At 43.8% G+C, this 25274-nt stretch overlaps 1 protein-coding gene across 28 annotated transcripts in view; it reads left to right on the top strand.

Moving 5' to 3' along the window:
- Positions 1-25274, top strand: part of FNBP1 (formin binding protein 1) — a 158673-nt gene that overhangs the window by 96011 nt on the left and 37388 nt on the right. For all 28 annotated transcript variants that reach the window (XM_055351334.2, XM_019033462.4, XM_019033469.4 and 25 more), the window contains exons 7-9: positions 18836-18964; positions 22814-22960; positions 24979-25176. In XM_055351334.2, the coding sequence (XP_055207309.1) occupies positions 18836-18964; positions 22814-22960; positions 24979-25176 (474 nt within the window). The remainder of the gene's footprint in view (positions 1-18835; positions 18965-22813; positions 22961-24978; positions 25177-25274) is intronic.

Genomic DNA, 25274 nt, shown 5'->3' with positions numbered 1-25274 from the left:
CCCACTTACTCAGGAGGCAGAGGCAGAAGAGTCGCTTGAACATGGGACGGGGAGGTTGCAGTGAGCCGAGATCACGCCACTGCACTCCAGCCTGGGGGACAGAGCAAAAGTCCATCTCAAAAAAAAAAAAAAAAAAAGACACCAAAATAGGTGTTTTGTATGAGCAATAGCACAGACAAATAAATTAAATTAAATAGGTATTTTGTTTGTTTGTTTGTTGAGACAGGGTCTCTCACTTTGTTGCTCAGGCTGGAGTGCAGTAGTGTGATCAAAACTTATTGCAGCCTCAACCTCGTGGATTCAAGTGATCCTCCTGCCTCAACCTCCCAAGTAGCTGAGACCACAGGGGCATGCCACCATGCACAGCATAGAGACGGGGTCTCCCTATGTGTTCCCAGGCTGGTCTTGAACTCCTAGCCTCAAGTGATCCTCCTGCTTCAGCTTCACAAAGTGCTGAGATTATAGGTTTGAGCCACCACACCTGCCCCCGTCCTTTTTTTTTTTTTTTTTAATTTAAGGGAATTCTAGTAGAATTATGACTTCATGGACTTATTCTCATCTTTTAAAAAATGCAACTCAGCCAAGCGCAGTGGCTCCCTCCTGAAATCCCAGCACTTTGGGAGGCTGAGGCACTCAGATTACCTGAGGTTGGGAGTTCGAGACCAGCCTGACCAACATGGAGAAACCCTGTCTCTACTAAAAATACAAAATTAGCCAGGTGTGGTGGCGCATGCCTGTAATGTCAGCTACTCGGGAGGCTGAGGCGGGAGAATCGCTTGAACCCGGGAGGCAGAGGTTGCAGTGAGCCGAGATCGCGCCATTTTACTCCAGCCTGGGCAACAAGAGCAAAACTCCACCTCAAAAAAAAAAAAGTAACTCACTGGTGGGATTCCTAAGTCGTGAAGTATTCACATGTATCCATTCATTCCCTTGCCCGTTGTTCACTGACTATCTACTGGCAAGGTATGCGGGTATAGATACCAGCACATAATCACACAATCCTTGACTCTGAGGAACTTGCCTTTTGTTTTTTCTTTTCTTTTTTTTTTTTTTTTTTTTTTTGAGACGGAGTTTTACTCTTGTTGTCCAGGCTGGAGTGCAATGGCGCGATCTCTGCTCACTGCAACCTCTGCCTCCTGGGTTGAAGCAATTCTCCTTTCTCAGCCTCCCAAGTAGCTAAGATTACAGGCGCCTGCCACCACACCCGGCTAATTTTTGTATTTTAGTAGAGACAGGATTTCACCATGTTAGTCAGACTGGTCTTGATCTCCTGACCTCAGGTGATCCACCCACCTTGGCCTCCCAAAGTGCTGGGATTACAGGCGTGAGCCACCGTGCCCAGCCTGTTTTCTTTCTAATGTTTGGTTTACTGTATTGTGAATTTTCCCACTTGCCCACCCAAACAACTCTTGAATGGCATTCTGGTGACAAAGACTTTAAAATCACAGTTTGTCTGTCACTCTGCTTTGAAATAACACCATACTATACAAACTTGGATGAGAGGCTACACCTAATCTTTGTGTTCCGATAGTGTAGCAATGGGTTTAGTGTGGTATTGGGATGAGAAAGGAAAAGGTTATCAAAATGAGTGGAATGTGAACTAATATTTCTGAACAGAGAGAACAGTGTTTTCTAAATGCATGCATTAAACTGAGTTCATCCATGTCAGGCAATGAATAATTCCCTTTTTCTAATTCTCCCTTGCCTTGTGACTGTTGGCTCTTACATAATTTCTAAATGCAAAATAGGATATTGTCTAACAGAATCTGCAGTTACTGGTTACAAACAGCCGCAGAAATTGTTAGTTAAGTTCAAGTTATGTTTTTTAAACGCCAGTAACAATTTCTTCCTTTTCTTATCGGTCTAGTTGCATTTAACTTGTATGGTTCTTTTTCTGCTAGAGTCTCAATTTATGAGCCGATGTTTTCCACCAAAAGTTAATGGTGCCTCTTCATTCTAATTCATTGCAATTAATTCTGAGTACTGGATGGCCAGAAGAGCTCTCTATACAGTGCGAGAGGTTTCCTTATTTCTGACTAATTAGGAGTTTTTATTATATAACCCGATTTGAGGAAATGCTTTAAAACTTAAGTTAAAATCTGACCATGAGCATTGAACAGTGTATCAGTTTCTTTGGGAGTTTGCATTCCATTTTTTGTATACAGACTTCTCGAAGTATTTGGCTTTGAATATGATTAACTTTTTAATTCTACATATAGATGTCCCTGTTGTGAAGCAGAATAGGAAATCCCGAGTCATTTATGAATTAAAATAGAATTCTGTGATGCAAATTATAAAAAATAAAATTTTTTTTTGAAACAGAGTATTGCTCTGTCGCTCAGGCTGGAGTGCAGTTGCACCGTCTCAGCTCACTGCATCTTCCACCTCCTGGGTTCAAGTGATTCTCGTGCCTCAGCCTCCTGAGTAGCTGGGACTACAGGCGTACGCCACCACACCCGGCTAATTTTTTGTATTTTTAGTAGAGATAGGCTTTCACCACATTGCCCACGGTGGTCTTGAACTTCTGGGCTCAAGTGATCCGTCTGCCTTGGCCTCCCACAGTGCTGGGATTACAGGTGTGAGCCACCATGCCCAGCCACATGTAATTTTTAATGTGTCATATATTCTATAATAGAATATTTTAAAGAGAAAAAGAAAGTTATAGATAGGAATCTGTCCATTTTAAGCAAGAATGAAGGAGTTTACTTTAAATGATGATCAGTTTGATAATTATCTCAAGAAAACAAACGAAATTTAGTAGTTTAGGTTTTCTTCAGTTGGAATCAGCGTTGCCAACTCTGTGAAGCCAACAGGATGGAGTTGGCTCTATTCTAAGTGAAGCCAGCTGCGTAGCAGAGTGTTAAATTTTTTTACCATTTGGGGAAACAGTCTCTAGCACAATGACCACTTTAGTTATTGTACGTATAAGGAATTGTACTATTGAATATTTTGGTTACCATTGCTGTAGTACTAGGTTGACATCTTTATGGAACATGTTAATATCTTCAGTGCCTTCCCCACGTTTCTGTTTCTTCTAAAATGTCTGACTGTAGTCATCTGAAGGAATTGTTCACTATAACAATTTAGAGAACATTGTTTTTTAAAAAGGAAGTGGTTAGTATAAATGCAGGAAATAAATTTTGCAACTGCAGCTTAATCTTTTTAGGCTTAAAAAAGTTTCAAATGCTTTTTATTGCAAAGAAGAGAAAAGTATACAGAATTTTATTATAAGTATTACCAAAAATGGATATTGTTGCTATAACTGTTCTTTTATAAGTGGATCAATGTTCAAATGAAAGATTCTAGAAAAGACACGTTTATTATTCTCTTCTTTATGTCTGTGGAGTTTATATTTACTCCTAAAAGCATAATTATTAACAAGCCTATAAGTTAATGTACAAAATAGCAATCGAGCAGCATCGTTCTCATACCCTAGATCTGAAGATAGAAATGAAGAAATGAATTCCCTGAATATATATGTATTTATTTATGTGTGTGTGTGTGTGTGTTTAGCTTCAACACTTGGCACTTAGTATGTGGCCTGAACTGTTCTAAAGGCTTTTGTATGGTAAGTCATTTAATAAGGTATTTTAATTTTCAATGATAGTAAATGGCCTAGCCCATGGCTAAGAGCTTGTTCCTGATCTTTGTATTACGTGGAAGTGGGTTCAAATCTTGTTTCTGTCGCTTACAAATGGCATGACATGTGGCAACTTACTTCATCTCTGGTTCCTGTTCTGTAAGTAAGGATGCAATTATGCACCTCAAGGGCTGGGTGTGAGGTTTCAGTGGGTGTGATGTATGTGTAGTGGCCTATTTTTGAACTGCAATTGATTGGCTGACACTGTTATTGCCATCTGTATTTTGCCTGTATCCTTCTCCTTGCATTATTTCTGCCTCCTTCCTCCTCATCTCTTACCCTTTAGTCTACTTTTTTTTTTTTTTTTCGAGACGGAGTCTCGCTCTGTTGCCAGGCTGGAGTGCGGGGGCATGATCTCGGCTCACTGCAACCTCTGCCTCCTGGGTTCAAGCAATTCTCCTGCCTCAGCCTCCCAAGTAGCTGGGACTACAGGCGCCCACCACGACGCCCAGCTAATTTTTGTATTTTTAGTAGAGACAGGGTTTCTCCATGTTGGCCTGGATGGTCTCGATATCTTGACCTCGTGATCCTCCTGCCTCGGCCTCCCAAAGTGCTGGGATTACAGGCATGAGCTACCGCACCCGGCCATATTTTTAACATTCTAGGCATTCTGGGCATCTAGACATTCAGCAAGAATGTTTATTTGACAAAGAGTGTGAAACACCAGTAGGACTATAATAGATACCTTTCATGAGGTCCCCAGTTAGCAGACTGGAGAGAGATAGATGAGAGAAGCATGAGACGGAGAGAGAAGGAAAACTTGAGTCAGTTGGGGAATAAGGTAGAGTATGATACGTAGCATGCCAAATTGTGTGAAGATCATCAGAACGATAGCAGGTTTTTTTTTTTTTTTTTTTTTGAGATGGAGTCTCACTCTGTCACCCAGGCTGGAGTGCAGTGGTGCAGTCTTGGCTCACTGCAAGCTCCGCCTCCCAGGTTCACGCCACTCTCCTGCCTCAGCCTCCCTAGTAGCTGGGGATACAGGCCCCCGATACCACGCCCGGCTAATTTTTTTGTATTTTTAGTAGAGACAGGGTTTCACCGTCTTAGCCAGGATGTTCTCGATCTCCTGACCTCGTGATCCTCCCACCTCAGCCTCCCAAAGTGCTGGGAGTACAGGCGTCAGCCACCGTGCCCGACCACAATAGCAGTTTAAAAGCAATTAGGCCGGGCGCAGTGGCTCATGCCTGTAATCCGAGCACTTTAGGCTGCCAAGGTGGGCAGATCATTTGAGGTCAGGAGTTCGAGACCAGCCTGGCTGACATGGCGAAACCGCATCTCTACTAAAAATACAAAAATTAGCTGGGCATGGTGGTGCACACCTGTAATCCCAGCTACTTGGGAGGCTGAGGCAGGAGAATCGCTTGAAGCTGGGAGGCAAAGGTTTCAGTGAGCCAAGATCGCGCCACTGCACTCCAGCCTGGGCAACAAGAGCAAAAGTCCATCTCAAAAAAAAAAAAAAAAAAAGCAATTAATGATTGCTCTACATACTTGCCAGTGAGATAAAGGAAAAAAAATTATAAAAACAATCAATGAGGTCCATCATATATGAAATCACCTGGTCCTTTCATCAGCAAAACACTAGGAGCTCAACAGTTGCTCCTGCATTCTGCATCTGAAAAAGGTCTGTGCAGACTGTAGGTTGTTGGGACAGGCCTGAAGGCGGAATGAGGACTTGAACCTGAAGGATATGTAGAAACAGAAAAGAGAAAGCGCCACTGAGGTAGAGACAACTTCATCCAGGGCACTGAGGGAGCATGTTGTCGACGTTGACCTGCCTGCCAGGACAGGGGACTCTGTGGGACCTAGCTGGAGAAGTAAGATGAGAACAGTTTGTGAAAGATATTTAAAGCCAAATGGGCCAGATGCTCATGCCTATAATTCTAGAATTTTGGGAGGCCAAGGCAGGAGGATTGCTTGAGCCCAAGAGTTCAAGACCAGCCTGGGCAACATAGTGAGACCACCGCACCCCCGCCCCAACCAATCTCAGAAAAAAAAAGAAAGAAAAAAGCCAAATGGCAGGATGAATGTGACCCCGATAAAATGCTATTGAACCTACTCCTCAAAAAACCTACACTGGAAAGTGTTTTATATTTTCCAAAGGGCTTTTAGTCCTCTCCATGTTTCCTTTATCCCTTTATAGATAAATAGGGTGAACCTATAAAATGTGAAATTACCATTAGCCTAAAGTGGCCCTGCTGGATAAGGTACAGCCAAGACTGAAGCATGTTTCTGTGCCTCAAGTTCAGTGTTCTTGACAGTTTACCATTCAACTTTACTACTGGATTGTATTAAATAAGCTCCTTACTCTTAGCCACCGCTTTTTCCTACAGAACTAGGCAGATAATAGACATGTGAAACTGGCAGGTTGAGGTAAGATGACAAATAGCTATTAGCACAGGGCCTCAGTATCAGGACCCAATAAAGAGAGGTGGGGATTGTACTGGCCTAGGAGGCCCAAGTCACACGTAAATGGGGCGGCCATTATTCACCATCCATTTACACATCTGTAGCTCTGTGGTAATGCAGACCAAGTGTTGTCACGTCTTCCATGTCACTCCTTTTGGAGTTAAATTTCCTTCTTCCTGGAAGATGGGTTGTTTTAATTTTTTTCCATGAGAGTTTGTGACTGGTAAATTTTCTTTGTTTGTTTGAAATGTCTTTATTTTTGTCTTCCCTCTAATGTGATAGTTTAGCTAGATATAAAATTCTAGGTTGACAATTGTTTTCTCTAAACATTTTGTTTGTTTGTTTTGGTTTTGGTTTTTTTTTTTTTTTTTTTTTTGGAGACAGAGTCTCACTGTCTCCCAGGCTGGAGTGCAGTGGTGCGATCTTAGCTCGCTACAACCTCCGCCTCCCAGGTTCAAGTGATTCTCCTGCCTCAGCCTCCCAAGTAGCTGGGATTATAGGTGCCTGCCACCACACCTGGCTAATTTTTGTATTTTTAGTAGAGATGGGGTTTTGCCATGTCAGCCAGGGGGGTCTTGAACTCCTGACCTCATGTGATCCACCTGCCTCGGCCTCCCAAAGTGTTGGGATTACAGGCGTGAGCCACTGCACCCAGCCTAAACTTTTAAAAAATATCATTCAGGCCAGGTGTGGTGGCTTATGCCTGTAATTCCAACACTTTGGGAGGCCAAGGTGGAAGGATCACTTGAGCCCAGGAGTTCGAGACCAGGCTGGGCAACGTAGGAAGACCTTGTCTCTACAAAAAATGAAAAGTCACCTGGGCAGGCTGGTGTGTGCCTGTCGTCCCATCTACTCAGGAGGCTGAGGCAGGATCATTGCTTGAGCCTGGGAAGTTGAGGCTGCAGCGGGCTGTGATCATACCACTGCACTCCATCCTGGTTAACAGAACGAGACTCTGTCTCAGTTAAAAACAAAATGTAATTTCATTGTCTGTCATTATCAATTGTTCTTGGGAATTTGACATTCTATTTAATAGCATTTATTTATTTATTTTTTTTAAGATGGCATCTCACTCTGTTGCCCAGGCTGGAGTGCAATGACGCAGTCTTGACTCACTGCAGCCTCCACCTCCCATGTTCAAGTGATTCTCCTGCCTCAGCCTCCCAAGTAGCCTGGATTACAGGCGTGGGCCACCATGCACGGCTAATTTTTGTATTTTTAGTAGAAGTGGGGTTTCACCATGTTTGCCAGACTGGTCTTGAACTCCTGACCTCAGGTGATCCGCCCGCCTCAGCCTCCCAAAGTGCGGGGATTACAGGCGTGAGCCACCACACCCAGCCTTGACATTCTATTTAATAGCATTTCTTTGTAGATATTTTGCTTTCTCCTGTAGTTGTGAAGACCTTGTATTTCCCTTTGGTATCCATGGCATCAATATGATGTTTCAAAGCACAGACTTTTTATTTTTAATTTATTCTGTTTGGGGTTCCTAGAGGATTTGTTCCTTTCATAAATATATGAAAACTCAGTGTGGTGGCTCACGCCTGTAATCTCGGCACTTTGGGAGGCCGAGGTGGGCAGATCACGAGGTCAAGAGATTGAGACCATCCTGGCCAACATGGTGAAACCCCGTCTCTACTAAAAATACAAAAATTAGCTGGGTGTGATGGTGTGCGCCTGTAGTCCCAGCTACTCAGCAGGCTGAGGCAGGAGAATCGCTTGAACCCGGGAGGCAGAGGTTGCAGTGAGCTGAGATTGTGCCACTGCAGTCTAGCCTGGGTGACAGAGTGAGACTCCATCTAAAAATATGTATATATATGTGTATATATATATATATATATATATATATATATATATATATATGAAAACTCTCCAGCATTAACTCTTCCTATATTATGTTGTTATTAATATTGTTGGTTTTGGGATTCATATTAGATGTGTGTGAAATTTCTCATTCTGTTCCCCACGCCTCATAACTTCTTTTTCATAGATTTCATTTCCTATATATTACATATGGTGTAACTTTGTCAGCTACTTCATGAAGTCTCTTCAAATTATTCTATTTAACTCATCTATTGAATTTTAAAATTTCAATGACTGTATTTTTTATTTCTAGAAGTTCCATTTTATTCTTTTGAAGATATACCTGATCTATATTTAGAGCATCTTATTATTTTCTTATGATTCCTGTTGCATCTTTTACTAACTTAATCCTTCAAAATGTTGTTTTGTTGTCATTGTTGTTGTCGTTGTTTTGTTGTTGTTTTTGAGAGAGGGTCTTATTCTGTCACCTAAGCCCAGGCTGAAGTACAGTGGGACAATCATAGCTCACTATAGCCTCGAACTCCTGGGCTCAAGTGATCCTCCCACCTCAACCTCTGGAATAGCTAGGACTACAGCTGTACACCACCATGCCCTGCTTATTTTTAATTTTTTTTTAGAAATGGAGTCTCACTATGTTACCTAGGCTGGTCTCGAACTCCTGGCCTCAAGTGATCCTCCCACGTCAGCCTCCTCTAGTGCTGGGATTACAGGTGTGAGCCGCTGTGCCTGGCCTGTTGTTCTTATATTTTCTTTCACATTGTTCTTTTAGCTCAGGTTCTCATTTTTCTTACTATCGCATCAGCTCTCATGGTGGTTTATTTCCTTGTGCATTTATATTATTACTACCTTTTTTGTATGAGCATAACTTTGACAGAGATTGTTTTTTCTCTGGGAATCTTATAAAAACAGGATTGTAGAAGTATCCCCCCAGTGAGGTTTTATAGTGTTTCTGCCAGACAACCTGGAACTAATTTTTATGTTAATTTCTTGGCTTGGGGAAGCTTGCACCATCTGTACTAGCACAGGCTGAAGCTTTTGTATTTTAGAAGACACTCTTCCCCCACTCCACAGCTTGAGACATACATAAGCTTCCTGGTCTTCTGTGGTCACAAGAAGTTTCTCTAGTTATTTCCCATCTAAAAGAAAGAAGACAAAACTAACATTGAGGTTAGTGCAGGAAGGGCTTATAGTCTTACATATTTACTTCATTGATAGTATATTACTGAATAACATGTGATAACATATGCAAGATTTTTTTTTTTTTTTTTTTTTTGGGACGGAGGCTTGCTCTTGTTGCCCAGGCTGGAGTTCAGTGGTGCAGTCTCGGCTCACTGCAGCCTCTGCCTCGCGAGTTCAAGCGATTCTCCTGCCTCAGCCTCCCAAGTAGCTGGGATTACAGGCGCATGCCACCATGCCCGGCTGATTTTTGTATTTTTAGTAGAGACGGGGTTTCATCATATTGGTCAGGCTGGTCTTGAACTCCTGACCTCAGGTGATCTGCCCGCCTCAGCCTCCCAAAGTGCTGGGATTATAGGCGTGAGCCACTGCACCCAGCTACTTGGGAGACTGAGACAGGAGAATCGCTTGAATCTGGGAGGTGGAGGTTGCAGTGAGCCGAGATCATGCCACTGCACTCCAGCTTGGGTGACAAGAGGGATACTCTGTCTCAAAAGTAATAATAATCAATTTCAAACCTACCATAATGAAAAACTCAAGTCTCTTGCCAATGACCATGCGTGAGAAACCAGGGGGGAAAGGGGGGCCAAGTCTTGGAAACCATCATTTACATCTTAGCAGGATCTCCAAGCTCGTGCTGAATTTCTACCAGCCTCCCTTGGAGGCTTGCCAACATCATGATGAGAAATATCAGCATCGGCCTCTTCTCCTTTAGCAGAAATTGTCACTCACCTTGAGTAAATAGATATTTCAAATAAGGCAACCAGAGCATAGGGAAACAGAAGACCTTTTCTTAAAACTGTTTAGCAAGTGAATGGGCCATGTGGGATTGAGATGCTGGTCTCACTGGCTATCTTTCTGCATTCTCTCCTTCTATTTCAGTGGCCCTCCACCTACAATACTGGAGCTAGAAAGTTGTAAGACTGTTTTCAAAAAAAAAAGAGTCAGGAAATTGCTGGAATAGTTCAAGCATATTTCTTTGGTTAACTTATTTTGAAGTTTTTCTCTGTTTTGTATTCGAGCTGCCCTTATAATTTATCGAAGACAGACTCATTGTTTTGGCAAGCTCCTGGCCTGGAAGTCTCCAACAAAAACTCACACAGCACTCTATCTGAAAAGGAATTTTTAAATGCATTCTTAGTCTTGAAATTGAAAATATATTCTAGATACAACAGTTTGCTGGGAAATTTACACAATGCCGTTTATCATCCAACAACTTTGCTCCGGACAAAGAGCTTTTTCATCTCTTCCTTAGTGTCCCTTCTACTCCATTAGCTTTTCAGAGATTTTTTTAAAAAATTAATTAATTTATTTATTTTTTTGAGACAGAGTCTCACTCTGTTGCCCAGGCTGGAGTGCAGTGGCTCAATCTCGGCTCAGTGCAACCTCTGCCTCCCAGGTTCAAGTGATTCTCCTGCCTCAGCCTCCTAGGAGCAGGGACTACAGGCACGCACAACCACACTCGACTAATTTTTGTATGTTTTAGTAGAGATGGGGTTTCACCATATTGGCCAGGCTGGTCTCAAACTCCTGGCCTCAAGTGACATGCCCACCTCAGCCTCACAAAATGCTGGGATTACAGGCATGAGCCACCGCGGCCAGCCTTTTGTAAAATTTGGTTCACTTCTAGGTTATATAAAGCATATTTCTTTGGTTAACTTATTTTGAAGTTTTTCTCTGTTTTGTGTTTTAGCTGCCCTTATAAATTTGTCAAAGGCAAACTCTGATAAACTTTAAAAATTCTTTTTTTTTTTGAGACGGAGTCTCACTGTCACCAGGCTGAAGTGCAGTGGCGTGATATCTTGGCTCACTGCAACCTCTAACTCCTGGGTTCAAGCGATTCTCGTGCCTCAGCCTCCCGAGTAGCTGGGATTACAGGCACGTGCTACCACACCCAGCTAATTTTTGTATTTTTAGTAGAGATGGGGTTTCACTATGTTGGCCAGGCTGGTCTTGAACTCCTGGCCTCATGATCCGCCCGCCTCAGCCTCCCAAAGTGCTGGGATCACAGGCGTGAACCACTGCGCCCGGCCAACTTTAAAAATTCTTAAAAGTTATATATACATTTACTTCATCTTATTAAATATGGCTTTACATTGTTAAAACAGGATATACATAGCTCATCAAAAGTGTGACATTTAACCAATGATTTGTTTGTTTCAAATTATTTTAAATTATTGGCTATTATAAACAGCACTGTTGGATATCTTTTGTTATTATATCATTAGGATAAATTTTCAGAAGCAGAATTTTTGGGTCAAAGACTAGAGTAAAATTCGTTTGATTCCTTTTATTTTTTTTTTTCCCCTTGAGACAGAGTCTCACTCTGTCCCCCAGGCTGGAGTGCGGTGGCGCTACCTTGGCTCACTGCAGCCTCTGCCTCCCGGGTTCAAGCAATTCTCCTGCCTCAGCCTCCCAAGCAGCTGGGACTACAGGCATGTGCCACCATGCCTAGCTAATTTTTGTATTTTTACTAGAGACAGGGTTTCATCATGTTGGCCAGGCTGGTCTCGAACTCTTGACCTCAGGTGATCCGCCTGCCTCAGCCTCCCAAAGTGTTGAGATTACAGGCGTGAGCCACTGCACCTGGCCATTAGTTTTATTCCTAACCATTGACAAATCCTAGAGAAATACGAATAGGATTTTTCAGGGATTTCCAACAGGTTGCTATTTTTTCTGTTCTCAAAAATACCTAGAAATAGAAAATAATATCCAGTGGCCTCTACCTCATTTGTGTGCTATAAAAATACCAGTGCTTATTCTCGTTTACCTGGCCACGTCTGAAAGTCATGATCCTCTAGTGGTTGTCAGGAGCTGGAATGTGCAGAAACTTTTATTTCTTAAACCATACAATTCTGTAAGTTTGAATTACCTACAGCAAACTTTTTTTTTTTTTTTTTTTAAGCAGGAGAAAAAAGAACAAAAGGTGGCTAGATAACACAGGTTGTGAAAGTGGCAAGTTTAATTTTGTCCACAAAATGAGGTCCATGGCTCAGGTAGTTTGGGGAGGAGGGAATCGGGATCGGTGCTGTGCTGGATTCTTGCTGTGTCCCCAGCCTCTGGGTGGCCGCCAGGCCCATCTGCCAGTCAGGAGGAGCTGCTGCGGGTTGCTGCTCACTGAATAATGATTACAGGCATCCTGTCTGTGGGCAAAAGAGTGCATTCTTAGAGGAAAGGGAATAAAATCTAGATTGAGCCCCCATTTCCATCCATCCTAACATATAATTGGTCTCTTCTTGTGATAACAATGACATTAAATACTAAAGATGCAGCTGGTCCAAAAAACATTGACTGTTGTTTGGGCTACCAGCGATACTGTAAAATATTCCACATGGCTTTCCCCAAACTTTTGGTGACAAAAGATGGGCATTTATAATTTGTTATATCCTTTCAATAAAGGAAAAGCAGCTTTCCAAAAGCTCTGGACACTGCTGCTTTTAAGTATCAGGTTGCTGCAAAAGTAATTGTGGTTTTTGCCCTTACATTCAAATGACAAAAACTGCGATTACTTTTGCACCAACCTATAGTTTATCATTTAAGGAACAGCAATGTATAAAACTGAGAGATCTGGGGCCATGTTAAAAACTTAGTAAGTCTCTTTATTTATTCATTCGATCAATGTATAAATAGAACCAGTCTATATTTGCTCATCTAGTTAAAAGGTCAAAAGCCATAGGCAGCCTTGAAAAATGATGCAAGAGGGCCGGGCGCGGTGGCTCATGCCTATAATCCCAGCACTTTGGGAGACCGAGACAGGCGGATCACAAGGTCAGGAGATCGAGACCATCCTGGCTAACAAGGCGAAACCCCATCTCTACTAAAATTACAAAAAATTAGCTGGGCATGGTGGCAGGCACCTGTAGTCCCAGCTACTCAGGAGGTTGAGGCAGGAGAATCACTTGAACCTGGGAGGCGGAGGTTGCAGTGAACTGAGATTGCACCACTGCACTCCAGCCTGGGCGACAGAGTGAGACTCCATCTCAGTAGAAAAAGCAAAGAAAAGAAAAGAAAAATGATGATGCAAGAGTGGTAAGATGCAAGGTTATAACTCGGTTATACCACATGCCTCATGTGAAATGAGCAAGTTTCTTAGTACACTTGTATTTTCTGCTTATGACAATTGAGACACTGCCAAGAGTGTTATTCTCCTTAATATTTTGAAATATTAAGGAAAAAGTAATATTGAATTAAACAGGCCTGGCATGGTGCCTCATCATGCCTGTAATCCCAGCATTTGGGGAGGCTCAGGTGGCAGGGTTGCCTGAGCCCAGGAGTTTGAGGCTGCAGTGAGCTATGATGGTGCCACTGCACTCCAGTCTGGGTAACAGAGGGAGACCCTGTTTAAAAAAAAAAAAAAAAAATGAGCTAAACAGGAAATAGCCACACATTTAGGCCATGCTAATAATCTAAATTTAGCTAACTGAATGGATGACGGTATTTTTGTCTTTAAACCCATTAGGATTTCAAAATATTGGGCTACAGTTCAGTTTCTAAAATATTGTTGTCTTTATTTAGAAACTGCAACTCTGACCTTTTAGGCAGTATGGCTTAGTTCCATAACGATATTGAGAATGGACTATGTTAAGAATTACCAAGAAGTGGGCTGGGCGTGGTGGCTCACATCTGTAATCCCAACACTTTGGGAGGCTAACGCAGGCCGAGGCAGGCAGATCACTTGAGGTCAGGAGTTCGAGACCAGCCTGGCCAACATGGTGAAACGCTGTCTCTACTAAAAATACAAAAATTAGCCGGGCGTGGTGGCGGGTGCCTGTAATCCCAGATACTCAGGAGGCTGAGGCAGGAAAATTGCTTGAATCCGGGAGGCAGAGGTTGCAGTGAGCCAAGATTGTGCCACTGCACTCCAGCCTGGGCGACAGAGTGAGACTCTGTCTCAAAAAAAAAAAATTACTAAGAAGTGAAATCATGTATAAGCCATACATCCTTAGGTCTGTTTGGATTTATTTGAGGGAGATTCCCAAGGGTTTGTCAAAAAATTCTCAAGTTTAAATTGTCTTCCTGTTGGACAACAAAAGCAGTATAGATCTGATTCTAAGACGTCTGTGACCCAGCCTAGGCAGCGGGGGTTATTCTGGACTTTTTAGAACATTATCTTGAAATTCTGTGACACTGACTCATTGGAAGTAAAACAAGCCAACTCTCTGTACATCTTTCTGCCCTGTAGTAATATTGCTGTAAGATGGAGTGTCTTTATTCTCAGAATGGGAAATTTAATTTAATTGAAAGAATAGCTTATGGTCTGGTTTAGAATGGAAACACTATCTCTTTGAGGTAATAGTTGCTATTTTTAGACTGACTTTTAAAAAGAGATGAGAAGTCATGATGCTTATTAGCTCCACTTAGTCTTAGACATTAGGAGATAGTCTCCAAAATACCGTTAACTGTTATCCCAAATAAGTTCTCCAAAATACTTTACAAGATATTTTAAAGGTATTTTTGTCATAATGAGTAATTGATTCAACACTAGTTTTAGCGACTCTTAAATTCCGTTGTCAAATAAACAATTTACTAAACAGAAATAGATTTTCAATAGTGAAATTTGGTTAGAACAATGGTGCATTCCTAGGCCAGAGTTTCAGAAGTGGTTATTAATTCAAAGCAGCTGGATGCAGGGACTGAGAAAAAGACAGTCCTGTCTTTTTGCTGCGGCTTTGGAGAATCTGATGTATCACAGTATTTTGCTGTTTTTGAAGGTTTCCCTATCCTTGTAGTCAGTGAGAGTGAGTGAGACTGTAGAAATAGATAGTCCTTTGCAATTGTATGTCCAAGCATGGAAGAAAAACTCCTGGAGAGACAGTGTTCCTTTAACATAAAAGTCAGACCGTCTAAAATATACTTTGATTTATTTTCTTCTACACAGCTTACTTTCTAGGCTGGACTGTAGACATGTTGGTCCTTATTCAGCGTCTTCCACAGTTCACGTCTAGGGCCCTTGTTATGTTTTCAGGATTACTGCATAGAAACAGGGCAAAGGGCATCATGAATCTATTAGGAGGTAATATGCTTACAGAAGGAATTATGCAGCTAAAGCTAAAACATGATTAGGGATTCTGTGGAGCTACAGGAAGAGGATCACAGCCACTTCCAACCAAATGGTGCTGGGTGGGGTACCTCTGGCACCAGCTTTCATGGGTAAAATATTCTACTTGGGTAAAATATTCTAAAATATTGGCGTGAGTGGATTTATTGTCAGGAAGCTTTTATCTGCTCTCATGGGTTGTGTGTGTGTGTATGTGTGTGCATGCAAGTACATGCATACATATTATATATAATGATGGCATTCTGATGTGATGCCTGTTTGAGATCTTAAAAGTTATTTTAAAAACTCACTTAGATAGAATCTCCAAAATAAACGGGGAAACTACCTCCTGAGCTCTTGCTGTTCTTTACAGAAGAGATGAAGAAATCCCCCACTGGATTTTTGTGAGACTTTCTGAGGAAGGCTTGTGAATAAAATAGAGACTGTTTTAGAAATTTGAGGTCTAATGGGAATTTTTTTTTAAACATTCATAACGAAATGATACATGATGAAACTCAGCAGCTGAAGAGTTAATAGGGCATTTGTGCTGGACGGGCTCGGGAAACAGATGGAATGCATGTAGGTGGGAAAGCTATTATTTAAACAGAGGAGGGCTACTGTGTATTGGAAGGGGGTGGATTTTTGAGGGTAGCTGGGTACTTAACATTTTGGGGCTAGACTAATATATTTACTAGTGGACACAGGAAGAAGCAGACGCCAAGGCATATGGTCAGGAAGGGAGTTAACAGGCCACCAACAAAGAGGAAGAATGCGGCAGCTGAAATCAACTGAGGGTAGATGAAAAGAGGATAAAATGGCACCGACAGATCCAAAGGCCTTAAGAAACTCAAAAAACCTCAGTAATAAGGAAATGTGTTTGGAAATACTGATATTGTTACCTTCATTTGGGAAGTGTTCACGTGTGAATAGGGAAGAAAATAAAGGAAGCAACTGTGAATTACCTTAGGCTTTCACCAGATGAGTATGAGTAAAATGTGTGAAGTGAAATTCAGGTTAACCCTTCAAGTCACATAGGCAGGAAACCAATAAAGAAGATTGACATGGAAAAAAAAGCCGATACTAAATGTTCCCATCAAGAAGAAAGTGGAACAACTACTTCAGCGTTCCTCTCATGTGTTTCTTTTCTTCCTTCCTTCCTTTCTTTTTCTTTCTCTCTTTCTCTTTCTTTCTCTTTCATTCGTTTGTTCTTTTTTTTCTTTTCTTTTTTTTGAGAGAGATAGTCTGGCTCAGTCGCCCAGGCTGGAGTGCGGTGGTGCGATCGGCTCGCTGCAACCTCCGGCTCCCGGGTTCAAGCGATTCTCCTGTCTCGGCCTCCCGAGTAGCTGGGACTAAAGGCGCCCGCCACCACGCCCATCTAATTTTTGTATTTTTAGTAGAGACGGGGTTTCACCATGTTGGCCAGGATGGTCTCAATCTCTTGACCTCGTCATCCGCCCGCCTCAGCCTCCCAAAGTGCTGGGATTACAGGCGTGAGGCACCGCGCCTGGCCTCTTTCGTTCTTTCTTCCCTTTCTTTTCTCTCTTTTCTTCTTTTCTGTCTGTCTTTTTCTTGTGTTTCTGATTTTCTTTCTTTCATGATTAGGTCTTAATTTTCTTGTTTTTGTTTTTGTTTGTTTGGTGTTTTGTTTTGTTTTTTGAAACAGTCTTGCTCTGTTACCCAGGCTGGAGTGCAGTGGCGCAGTCACAGCTTACTGTATACTTAACCTCCTGAGCTCAAGCAATCCTCCCACCTCAGCCTCCCAAGTAGCTGGGACCACAGGCACACATCACCACACCCAACTAATTTATTTATTTATTATTTTATTATTATTATTTTTTGAGACGGAGTCTTGCTCTGTTGCCCAGGCTGGAGTACAGTGGCGCGATCTCGGCTCACTGCAAGCTCCGCCTCCCGGGTTCACGCCATTCTCCTGCCTCAGCCTCCCGAGTAGCTGGGACTACAGGCACCCACCACCACACCCGGCTAATTTTTTGTATTTTTTTTAGTAGAGACGGGGTTTCACCGTGTTAGCCAGGATGGTCTTGATCTCCTGATCTTGTGATCTGCCCGCCTCAGCCTCCCAAAGTGCTAGGATTACAGGCGTGAGCCACCGTGCCCAGCCAATTTATTTGTTATTATTTTTTGACACAGAGTCTCGTTCTGTTGCGCGGGCTGGAATGCAGTGGTAGTGATCACAGCTCACTGCAGCCTCAGCCTCCCAGGCTCAAGCAATCCTCCTGCCTCAGCCTCCTGAGTAACTGGAACTATAGGCACATACCACCATGCCTAGCTAATTTTTGTAGAGAGAGGGGTCTCACCATGTTGCCCAGGCTGGTCTCAGTTTCCTGGGCTCAAGCAATCTGCCCACCGGAGCCTTCCGCAGAGCTGGGATTGCAGGCGTGATCTACCACACCCAGCCAGGTCTTAGTTTTCTGAAACATTGGTTCAGTAAAACAAAACAAAAACAAGCAAACAAACAAATAGTTGCCCTGGTTATGTTGGAAGACAGCCTATTTCCTGTTGTGTTTTTGGCTCACTGCAGTGAGTTTACCAGGTCACTTAAAGACCAAAAACCCTATCTTCATCTGGCAGGAGGTAGTTTTTTGCTTGTGTGGACCTCAAATTGTGTTAGAGATTCACAAGATTATATTTATCAAAATAATACCACAATGCTATGTGAATCTAAGGTGGTATTAACAGCACAACCTCTTGTACTTCTGGATGACTTTAGAATTTATAGACATTCCTGTTTGAACTTTAAAATCCATTCTGCAACTAGTCAACAATTGTTGCCCTTTTTTAGGTATGTGATCAATCAGAATATGAATTAGAGAAAAACAAATGTGTAAATTATTGATTTTTTAGGAGAAAAGCAATGCAGTAAAACACAAAATAGCACTCCTCAAAAAACAGAAAAAGCATAAAGAAGTTGCCATACTTATTCCCTCTTTAGCGTGTATACTAAATATAAACATGCTAGAGAGCTTTAGAAAGGTCTCCTTAGGTCAGTGGTTCATATGCCTTTTTAGTGCATGAACCCCATTGAGAACTGGGTTTAAAAATTTATGGATTTCCCAGCCAGGCACCGTGGTTCATGCCCATAATCCCAGCACTTTGGGAGGCTGAGGTGGGTGGATTGCTTGAGTCAAGGAGTTCAAGAATAGCCTGGGCAATGTGGTGAGACCTCCTATCTACAAAAAAAATACAAAAATTAGCCAAGCATGGTGGTGCACGCCTGTAGTCCCAGCTACTTGAGAGGCTGAGGTAAGAGGATCGCTTGAACCCAGGAGGTTGAGGCTGCCGTGAGCCAGGATCGTGCCACTGCACTCCAGCCTGGGTGACAGAGCGAGACCTGGTCTCAAAAAAAGAAAAAAAAAAAAAGTATGAATTTCTCATCCCCTCCTCAAAAAAAAAAAAAAATGTGTATATGAGATGAGCAGAGGTTCCCACAAGGGTCATCCAAATAATGTAAATTGGCCCAAGTGCAGACAGTATAGAATGGTGTCTCAAACTAGAAGGTACACGCCATGTTAAGGCAGTAGGGAATGGTGGAGGTTTATACAAACTAGGATGCACATTGCTTACCTAAAGTCAATTCAATTCAGAACATTAAAAAGCACCCGCGGAATACATTTGAGGTAAATCTGGCCCCTAGGCATCCCAGTGTGCAGTTCTAGGCTTTTATTGATTGCACCCAGGCTTTTATTTATGGTGTATAAACGTAGGAGTATTCTTGTTTTTGCCCTAAGGCCCGACAACAAGCTCAAATACGTCACCAAATGGCAGAGGACAGCAAAGCAGATTACTCATCCATTCTCCAGAAATTCAACCATGAGCAGCATGAATATTACCATACTCACATCCCCAACATCTTCCAGGTAAGTCCTGAACATCTCTCAGATTTCATGTTTTATGCTTTGCTTTCCTTAGAAACATGACACTTCTGAATCGTGATTGCTGGGTTTGTATTCTGAGTCTTTATATAATTCCAAATTTCCACTAAATTTTTTTTTTTTTTTTTTTTGAGACAGAGTCTTGCTTTGTCGCCCATGCTGGAGTGCAATGGCACAGTCTCGGCTCATTGCAACCCCTGCCTCCTAGGTTCAAGTGACTCTCCTGCCTCAGCCTCCCGAGTAGCTGGGACTACAGGCACATACCACTGGGCCCGGCTAATTTTTGTATTTTTAGTAGAGATGGGGTTTCGCCATGTTGGCCAGGCTGGTCTCAAAGTCATGACCTCAGGTGATCTGCCTACCTCGGCCTCCCAAAGTGGTGGGATTACAGGCCTGAGCCACCATGCCTGGCCCTTTTTTTTGTTTTGTTTTGTTTTTTTTTGTCTTTTGAGACAGTCTCACTCTGTTGCCCAGGCTGGAGTGCAGTGCACAATCACGACCCACTGCAGCTTTGAACTCCTGGGCTCAAAGGATCAAGGGATCCTCCAAGTTCAGCCTCCTAAGTAGATAGAACTACAGGCATGCACCACCATGCCCTGCTAATTTTTAAATTTTTTATAGAGATAGGGTCTTGCTGTGTTGCCCAGGATGGTCTCAAATTCCTGGACTCTAACAATTCTCCAGCCTTGGCCTCCCAAAGTGCTAGGATTATAGGCATGATAAATCATTTTTTAAAGCATCTAGATCAAGCATTGACTAGCAATATGAATGAAATATAATAATCTCAAGATTAATCAATAAACTTTGCAAATTTCCATAGTTTGCACCTGCAGCCAATTATTTGTCAGTCTTTTTTCTTTTTTTCTTTTCTTTTTTTTTTTTTGAGATGGAGTCTTGCTCTGTCACCCAGGCTGGAATGCAGTGGCATGATCTCAGCTCACTGCAACCTTCACCTCCTGGGTTCCGGCGAATCTCCTGCCTCAGCCTCCTGAGTAGCTGGGATTACAGGCACCCACCACCATACCTGGCTACCTTTTTTGTATTTTTAGTAGAGACGGGGTTTCACCATGTTGGCCAGGCTGGTCGTGAACTCCTGACCTCAGGTGATCCGCCCGCCTTGGCCTCCCAAAGTGCTGGGATTACAGGCGTGAGCCACAGCGCCTATCTGTCAGTCTTAAACTATGATTCTGTGATTAATGCTGTCTTTGCTAAAGGGATGATTGTGGTTATAAAAATGCCAACTTAACTATGGAAGTCAAAGCAGCATTCATAGAGTTATAGGATTTAAACAAATGACAGGTCTTTCTTTCGGATTGTTTTCTTTTGCTCATGTTAGGTTGTCAAAAATGGTATGAGAAAAAATAGACATATGTTCTTCCATTTTACAGATCTTTTGCAACTTTGAGTCCAATTGTAGAAAAAATAAATAATATATTTGCTTCTTGGTGTCTACACACACAGCAAACAAGTCCTTGTAAATTATAGTTGGAAGATACACTAGCATGTATTGGGTTGAGACAGTTAATTAAATACTGTGCTTTTGGTAAAAGGTAAAGTAGTAGATTAAAGATGGAGAAAACGTTTGAGGTAGATTACAAATAGTGTTAGTAATAAAACTATTGGCCAGGTGTGGTGGCTCAAGCCTGTAATCCCAGCACTTTGGAGGCCTAGGCAGGTGGATCACCTGAGGTAAGGAGTTGGAGACCAGCCTGGCCAACATGGCGAAACCCCATCTGTACTAAAAATACAAAAAATTAGCCAAGTGTGGTGGCGGGGGGGAGGGGGGGTGGGGCCTGTAATCCCAGCTACTTGGGAGGCTGACGCAGGAGAATCACTTGAACCTGGAGGCAGAGGTTGCAGTGAGCTGAGATCACACCACTGCACTCCAGCCTGGGTGACAAGAGCAAAACTCCATCTCAAAAAAACAAAAAGAAAAACAAAAAAGAACTATTGACTTTGGCATTCTTACTAAAATTAGAATGGAATTGTGCAAAGCATATATTTGGGCAGCCTAACATGTCTAGCAATTTATTTTTATTTTTATTTTTTATTTTTATTTTATTTTATTTTTTTATTGATCATTCTTGGGTGTTTCTCGCAGAGAAGGATTTGGCAGGGTCATAGGACAATAGTGGAGGGAAGGTCAGCAGATAAACAAGTGAACAAAGGTCTCTGGTTTTCCTAGGCAGAGGACCCAGCAGCCTTCTGCAGTGTTTGTGTCCCTGGGTACTTGAGATTAGGGAGTGGTGATGACTCTTAACGAGCATGCTGCCTTCAAGCATCTGTTTAACAAAGCACATCTTGCACCGCCCTTAATCCATTTAACCCTGAGTGGACACAGCACATGTTTCAGAGAGCACAGGGTTGGGGGTAAGGTCACAGATCAACAGGATCCCAAGGCAGAAGAATTTTTCTTAGTACAGAACAAAATGAAAAGTCTCCCATGTCTACTTCTTTCTACACAGACACGGCAACCATCCAATTTCTCAATCTTTTCCCCGCCTTTCCCCCCTTTCTATTCCACAGAACCGCCATTGTCATCATGGCCCGTTCTCAATGAGCTGTTGGGTACACCTCCCAGACGGGGTGGCCGGGCAGAGGGGCTCCTCACTTCCCAGTAGGGGCGGCCGAGCAGAGGTGCCCCTCACCTCCCGGACAGGGCGGCTGGCCAGGCGGGGGGCTGACCCCTCCACCTCCCTCCCGGACGGGGTGGCTGCCGGGCGGAGACGCTCCTCACTTCCCAGACGGGGTAGCTGCCAGGCGGAGGAGCTCCTCACTTCTCAGACGGGGCGGCTGCCGGGCGGAGGGGCTCCTCACTTCTCAGACGGGGCGGTTGCCAGGCAGAGGGTCTCCTCACTTCTCAGACGGGGCAGCCGGGCAGAGACGCTCCTCACCTCCCAGGCGGGGTCGCGGCCGGGCAGAGGCGCTCCTCACATCCCAGACGGGGCGGCGGGGCAGAGGCGCTCCCCACATCTCAGACGATGGGCGGCCTGGCAGAGACGCTCCTCACTTCCTAGATGGGATGGCAGCCGGGAAGAGGCGCTCCTCACTTCCTAGATGGGATGGCAGCCGGGCAGAGACGCTCCTCACTTTCCAGACTGGGCAGCCAGGCAGAGATGCTCCTCACGTCCCAGACGATGGGCGGCCAGGCAAAGACGCTCCTCACTTCCCAGACGGGGTGGCGGCCGGGCAGAGGCTGCACTCTCGGCACTTTGGGAGGCCAAGGCAGGCGGCTGGGAGGTGGAGGCTGTAGCGAGCCGAGATCATGCCACTGCACTCCAGCCTGGGCACCATTGAGCACTGAGTGAACCAGACTCCGTCTGCAATCCCGGCACCTCGGGAGGCCGAGGCTGGCGGATCACTTGCGGTTAGGAGCTGGAGACCAGCCCGGCCAACACAGCGAAACCCCGTCTCCACCAAAAAAATAGGAAAACCAGTCAGGCGTGGTGGCACGCGCCTGCAATCGCAGGCACTCGGCAGGCTGAGGCAGGAGAATCAGGCAGGGAGGTTGCAGTGAGCCGAGATGGCAGCAGTACAGTCCAGCTTCAGCTCGGCATCAGAGGGAGACCGTGGAAGGAGAGGGAGAGGGAGACCGTGGGGAGACGGAGAGGAGGAGGGGGAGGGGGAGGGAGAGGGAGAGGGAGAGACTGTCTAGCAATTTATAAAATAAGTGTACAGCTGGGTAATATGGAGGCTCCGTGTACTTACAGCCGCTCTAACTGTAACCCATTTTTTCCTCAAAGAGAACTTGTTAGAGGTAACAATGCTGCTGAAAAACAACTTCGTTTAATAATAATGGACCAAACTTACTTTATACAAAATCTAATGTTGCAGAAAATACAAGAGATGGAGGAAAGGAGGATTGTGAGAATGGGAGAGTCCATGAAGACATATGCAGAGGTTGATCGGCAGGTGATCCCAATCATTGGGAAGTGCCTGGATGGAATAGTAAAAGCAGCCGAATCAATTGATCAGAAAAATGTAAGTATTGCCATTTGGACTTCATTGATAACTATTTGCAGATCCATTATTTCTCCCCGTCCCCTTTCCATATGACCTCATGTCATCATCTCATGGTGGATGGTTGCTTTTGGTGGTCACACATGCTCTGTGTCTTGGATTTAGCTGTATAATTCCTTTTTTGGAAAACACATTTAAGTGGTAAATTGTCCGACACATGACAGAATTGAATTGAAGTATTTCCTGGAAAAAAGGTAAAGGCTTTGTTTCCTCTAAGGCAGGGTTTCTTTCTCTTTTTCTTTTTCTTTTTTTTTTTCTTTTTGAGATGGAATCTCGCTCTGTTGCCCAGGCTGCAGTGCAGTGGCGTGATCTTGGCTCACTGCAACCTCCACCTCCCGGGTTTAAGCGATTCTTCTGCCTCAGCCTCCTGAGTAGCTGGGACTACAGGCGCCCGCCACCACGCCCAGCTAGTTTCTGTATTTTTAGCAGAGACGGGGTTTCACCATATTGGCCAGGCTGGTCTCGAACTCCTGACCTCAGGTAATCCGCCCGCCTCAGCCTCCCAAAGTGTTAGGATTACAGGTGTGAACCACTGCACCCGGCCAAAACAGGGTTCCTTCAGGCACTTTTGACATTATCTCAGGCCAGATCATTTTTCTTGTTGGGGGCATTTCAGAATGTTTAGCAGCATCCCTGGCCTCTACCCAGCAGAGGCCAGTAGCACTCCCCGAGTTGTGACAATCAAAAATGTCTCCACACATTGTCACATGTCCTCTGGGAGGGCAAAAGCTTCTCTGGTTGAGAATACTGCTTTAGGGCAGTGTTCTCCATTTGAATTCCTAGAGACCTATTTCTCAAAAAAATATAAACTAGAACACCAGCATAGGCTTTTACTGTTAATTTGAAGACACAAATATTCAACATAAAAGTTATGCTGCTGGCTGGGCACAGTGGCTCACATTTGTAATCCCAGCACTTTGGGAGGCCGGAGCGGGTGGATCACTTGATGCCAGGAGTTCAAGACCAGCCTAGCCAACATGGCGAAACCACATCTCTACTAAAAATACAAAAATTAGCTGGGTGTGGTGGTATGCCCCTGTAGTCCCAGCTACTCGGGAGGCTGAGGCACGAGAATTGCTGGAACTCAGGAGGCAGGGGTTGCAGTGAGCCAAGATCACGCCACTGCACTCCAGTCTGAGTGACAGAGCGAGACTCTGTCTCAAAAACAAACAAAAAAATCAGAAAACAATAGTTCTAAATTCTAAAAGCTCAGATGAAAAGCTCAAATGATGGCTTTTGAGAAGAATGAAAAAAGCTGGCCAGCTGTGGTGACTCAAGCCTGTAATGCCAGCACTTTGGGAAGCCGAGGCAGGCGGATCACCTGAGGTCAAGAATTTGAGACCAGCCTGGCCAACATGGCGAAACCCCATCTCTACTAAAAGTACAAAAATTAGCTAGGCATGATGGCACATGCCTGTAATCCCAGCTACTCGGGAGGCTGAGGCAGGAGAATCACTTAAACCTGGGAGGCGGAGGTTGCGGTGAGCTGAGATCACGCCACTGCACTCCAGCCTGGGTGACAGATTGAGACTGTCTCAAAAAAAAAAGCTACTAGGAAAAAAGTTATTATCAATCAGTACAATTTCATTAGTTATCATCTGTATGAGATCATCATAATTCATTGTTTTTTTGAGATGGAGTCTCACTCTGTCGCCCAGGCTGGAGTGCAGTGGCGCGAGCTCAAATCACTGCAACCTCCGCCTCCTGGGTTCATGCCATTCTCCTGCCTCAGCCTCCTGAGTAGCTGGGACTACAGGCGCCCGCCACCACGCCCGGCTAATTTTTGGGATTTTTAGTAGAGACGGGGTTTCACCATGTTAGCCAGGATGGTCTTGATCTCCTGACCTCGTGATCCACCCGCCTCTGCCTCCCAGAGTGCTGGGATTACAGGCATGAGCCACCGCACCCGGCCAATTCATTGTTTAAAAAGTGTTTGCATGCTTCTGAATGTATTTATATGCTTGTGGGTATAATTTCAGGATTCACAGCTGGTAATAGAAGCTTATAAATCAGGGTTTGAGCCTCCTGGAGACATTGAATTTGAGGATTACACTCAGCCAATGAAGCGCACTGTGTCAGATAACAGCCTTTCAAATTCCAGAGGAGAAGGCAAACCAGACCTCAAATTTGGTGGCAAATCCAAAGGAAAGTTATGGCCGTTCATCAAAAAAAATAAGGTACTGATGGTTGGCGTGAAATGAGTTTTCTAAGGTGTGGAGATTTTGACTTGATCTTTTAGTCTTAGAAAAACTAAGATCTTAAACCTGTAGTTTCA

The sequence above is a fragment of the Gorilla gorilla genome, chromosome 13, assembly GCF_029281585.2.
Source record: "Gorilla gorilla gorilla isolate KB3781 chromosome 13, NHGRI_mGorGor1-v2.1_pri, whole genome shotgun sequence".
Lineage (NCBI taxonomy): Eukaryota > Metazoa > Chordata > Mammalia > Primates > Hominidae > Gorilla > Gorilla gorilla.
The sequence above is the reverse complement of the archived record's forward strand: the minus strand, read 5'-3'. Positions and strand labels throughout refer to the sequence as shown.